Source organism: Gobio gobio (genome assembly GCF_949357685.1).
Source record: "Gobio gobio genome assembly, chromosome: 12".
NCBI lineage: Eukaryota > Metazoa > Chordata > Actinopteri > Cypriniformes > Gobionidae > Gobio > Gobio gobio.
Genome location: NC_137105.1, coordinates 7,978,506 through 7,982,680, shown reverse-complemented (window position 1 = coordinate 7,982,680; position 4,175 = coordinate 7,978,506). Strand labels below are relative to the sequence as shown.

Genomic DNA, 4,175 nt, shown 5'->3' with positions numbered 1-4,175 from the left:
ACGGCGTCAATAAAACCATATGAGCTCGAATCAGACCCAGAACATTTGAGTGAAGATGATCGAGCAGAACCTGCTCAGTCCTCGAGAGTAAAGACTGCGGATCTATAATGATCGCTACTGAATGGCACTTTAACTTTTGTATTTTTAGAACGATTATAGCCAAATATCTGTCGCAAGAACTAACGTTAACCCAAAACAAACACTAAGCACTGGCTTCAACTAGTAAGTTAGCCAAATCACACACAGAAGCATGTTTAGCATGCCTGTAGATAAACAATACATAAAAGCTCTAATCAAAGAATCATTTACACTAATGCCAGGTTCGCTGTTGAGATTTTAACGTTAATGTTTGTAACGTTAGGTGTTCGTCGGATAACGTTAAGTATGAATGAGCATTTAACAGACTGGTTTGCAGAACAGCGTTGTCATCTGTTTACTTCCTTGCTACAACGTACAATTAACCTATTACAGGAAAACACATCGATGAAAAATAAATCAGACTTACAGGTTGTGGCCCGTAAACAGCTTCTGTTTGTAAATCCAGCTTTCAGGACAAGCCGTTGTGCATATCCTGTATTGAACTCGCGAAGTTTGTGGAAGTTTGTGTTGTCCTCCGTGAAATGTGCAGCGTGCGCGTCGTGCATCCACGCACCGGCAGTGTTTTTTTCACGCAGCTGACGTTGTGCAAATCTGGCATTGAAATCGCGAAGACGGTGGATGTTTTCCTCTGTTAGATGTGCTGCAGGGAGCCCTGTGTGCGCCGGATTCCCCGCTGACTCAAACACACGTGCATATAACATGCTGTATGTTAAACGCTCTGCAACGCACCCCCGTCCCAAGGAAGGCTGAACAGAGCAAGTACCCCAGACCTGCAATCCGGATGAAAATAACAGCGTTTCCTCGGCATCGCGGCAACAACACTCCAGCCTACTAACCACAACAGCGCCGCGATACAAAATGCCCCCCCCCCCTTATTTAATATTCTCGGCGGAGGGGTTTATGTAAATATTGAGCCTGTTGATGTCATCAACCCTGGAGGAATGTGTGTAGTCACCTACTGGCCGTTTGCTGTAGTTCTTAGAAACTGATTTCTTTAAAAGCAAATATCTCCCTTTGCTTTAAACTTTGAACGTTGTAACTATGCAGATGTTGTTTATGCTCAAGCAGCAACATTACACGCTAGCTAAAGTTAGAATAGTGAAATCGTTGTTTACCACCCCTTTAAGAAGTTTTTTTTTCTTTACTATGGAAGTCAATGGGGACCAGAATCTGTTTTGGTTTCCCAAATTCTTCAAAATATATTATTTTATGTTCAACAGAGGAAAGAAGATTATGCATGTTTAGTAAACATGAGGGTGACAGAATTTTTTTTTTTTTTTTTTTGGGTGAACTATCCCTTTAACCATAGATTTTTCTTTGTCACTTTCTAACCCTTTTTGGCCCAGGAGGAGATCCCAATCATATTGTTGTAATCAGTGGACAGAGAAAGATTGACATCTACCACTAGATACTGCACTCAAAAAGCCTCTTTTTTTTCAAGATTTACCCATTTAAATTGATAGTAAAATTCCATTAAATTGAATTGAATATTTCTTCTAATCGAAAAAATCCTTACATATTTTAAGTAAAGATTATTCAATTCAATTTCATGGAATTTTACTATTAATTTAAATGTGTAAATCTTGGGGGAAACAACTTTTTTTTAAGTCTGTCATAGCGTTTTGTTGTTTTAACCATAGGTTGTAAAATAATATGTGCATAGTGTCCGTGACGTCACCCGTAGGTTTCTGAAGGGCATTTTTGAAACCTAAAGCTGACTTCCGGATAACTGAAAATGGGCAAAGAGGTGGGACGTGGGTGGAGTTGAGGTGTCTGGTTGCTGAAACCATGTCCGCCTAGCTCGACCATAGTGGCAATCCACCTGTCACTCAAGTGGCCACACCCTTAATTATGCAGAACTTTAAGGCTTAATATAATTTAAATGGATGAGTTTTAAAAAAAAATTACCCCCTCACAGTTGTCATGAAGGGCAAAATTAGATGTATAGACCAAAACCACTTTCAGTTGGGCATTTTATCATGGGGGAGATACAGATATGACTCCTTTTTGGAGCCTGTCTCTAGCGGCCAGACGATGAATTGCAGTTTAAGTTACTTCAGTGTTGGCTTCAAGAGAGACCGCGGGAGGTTAGGGCTTGGTTTTAACAGAAACATTCATTCAAAGAATCATGTATTTTCCGATCCACCAGATGGAGACAAAGGCTGTTTTACATTTATAATTTGTAAAAATGTACTCTGATCAGCCACAACGTTAAATCCACTGACAGTTGAAGTGAATATCTTTGATTAGGCCTATTATTACAATGGCACCTGTCGAGGGGCAAGAAATATTAGGCAGATATAAGTGAACAGTCAGTTCTTGAATTTCACGTGTGAGAAGCAGGAAAAATTAGCAAGTGAAAAAGATCACTTTGACTTTGACAAGGGCCAAATAGATATGGCTATCATGACTGGGTCAGAGCATCTCCAAAACGGCCTGTCTTGTGGGGAGTTCCTGGTATGCAGCGGTTAGTAAAATTGATGCAAGGAAGGACAACCAGTGAACTGGCGTCAGGGTCATGAGTGCCCAAGGCTCATTGATGCATGTGGGGAGCAAAGACTAGCCCATCCAGTCATACTTTAGTTCTAGTAACTTTATCCAAATAACACACTTCCCTTTTTTTTTCTCACCGAAAAATCTCTGTTTCAGTCTTGTCCTGATTCAATTTTAAGACAATACTGTCTAACATCTGGGATGGTTTGACTGGAGAGGAAAATGCATGGCAGATCAAATAATTTCTTACAATAGCATTACCTTTGTTTACATTTAATGAACAAAAAGTTGGAATATCATCCATGAAAGATGCATAAAAGTTAATATGATAATATTCATTCAGGTATCAAGTTGTTTGAGTTACTGAAGCCACAGAAAAAAGTGGATATGAGAATCTTAAAGGCTTTCTGAAAGCGAGGATAGAAAAAACCATAGATCAATGGGTTACAAGTGGAGTTAAAGTATCCAAACCAAACCAAAGCATCAAAAACATCAACAGGAGTCGTGAAATTGATGAAGGGATCAACAGCAGTGGCGGTAAAAAAAGGCAGCCAGCAGATATAAAAAACACCCATGACAATGGCAAGAGTTTTTGCTGCTTTTCCTTCTCTTTGAACAGAGCTTTGACTCTTCAACCCTCCTTTTGCCACCACAGTCACTCTTTCTGACATGACCTTTGCGTGTTTTCTTGCAACATGGAAGATTTTCACATACAGAGAGCTCATGGTTGTCACAGGGAGGAAAAATGTGAGAAGTGAGCAAATAAGACCCCACTGTTTGTTAAAAAACAGAACACAACTTCCCACACAGTAAATCTGCATGATAAACGACTCCAAGCCAATTGTGTTCACCCCTGAAAACACAATAGAAAAGCTGTACACAAAGGAAAACAGCCATGCGAAGGTAGTAAATACAGTCACGGTGTTGTTTGTGACCCTCATTTTGTACCTTAAAGGATCACAAATGGCCCAGTACCTGTCAACAGATATTAAACATAGATGTATTTTAGAAGAAATGCTGAAAGTCATGTCCAAACTTGAATGCACTTTACACACAACATCTCCCAGATACCAGCAGCCTTCAACAGATCGCACCATGCTGTACGGCATGACCAAAGAGCCCAGCAGACAATCACAAGCTGCCAAACAGCGAACAATCAGATTTGTTGGAGACTGTAGATGTTTGAAGTGAGAAATGGCGATGACGATCAGCAGATTCCCAAAAACTGTTATGAAGATCATCAGTAGCATTACAAAATAAATTGCCACTTTAAGGACAGTAAGACGATGAGCTCTTAGACAGGAGTCCAGCAGGAGTGGATAGCAGAGAAGCACATTCTCAGAGTAAATGTCAGTTTCATTTGAGGTCATTACGAAGATATAAACTGATATGCAGGATCAAAACACAATATTTTCTTTGTAAATGAAAAAAATAGAATCACAAAGATATCATTGAAACTCGGAAGGGAATCAACCACAGTCAGACAGAGACCAAAAAACTAAGAAAATATACAGTACATGCACATAAGGAACTACATATAGTCTATGGATTCAGCAGCTCAGTTTGAGCTATATATACACACT

General features: G+C 39.7%; 1 protein-coding gene across 1 annotated transcript; it reads right to left on the bottom strand.

The window, feature by feature from the left end:
* Positions 1 to 2,927: 2,927 nt before the first annotated feature.
* On the bottom strand, positions 2,928 to 3,962 carry LOC307134953 (trace amine-associated receptor 4-like; the record flags this gene model as incomplete). Its single annotated transcript, XM_079831046.1, has 1 exon — positions 2,928 to 3,962. The coding sequence occupies one exon, from the start codon at positions 3,960 to 3,962 to the stop codon at positions 2,928 to 2,930; it is 1,035 nt and encodes a 344-aa protein (XP_079687172.1).
* Between the last annotated feature and the right edge of the window lie 213 nt (positions 3,963 to 4,175).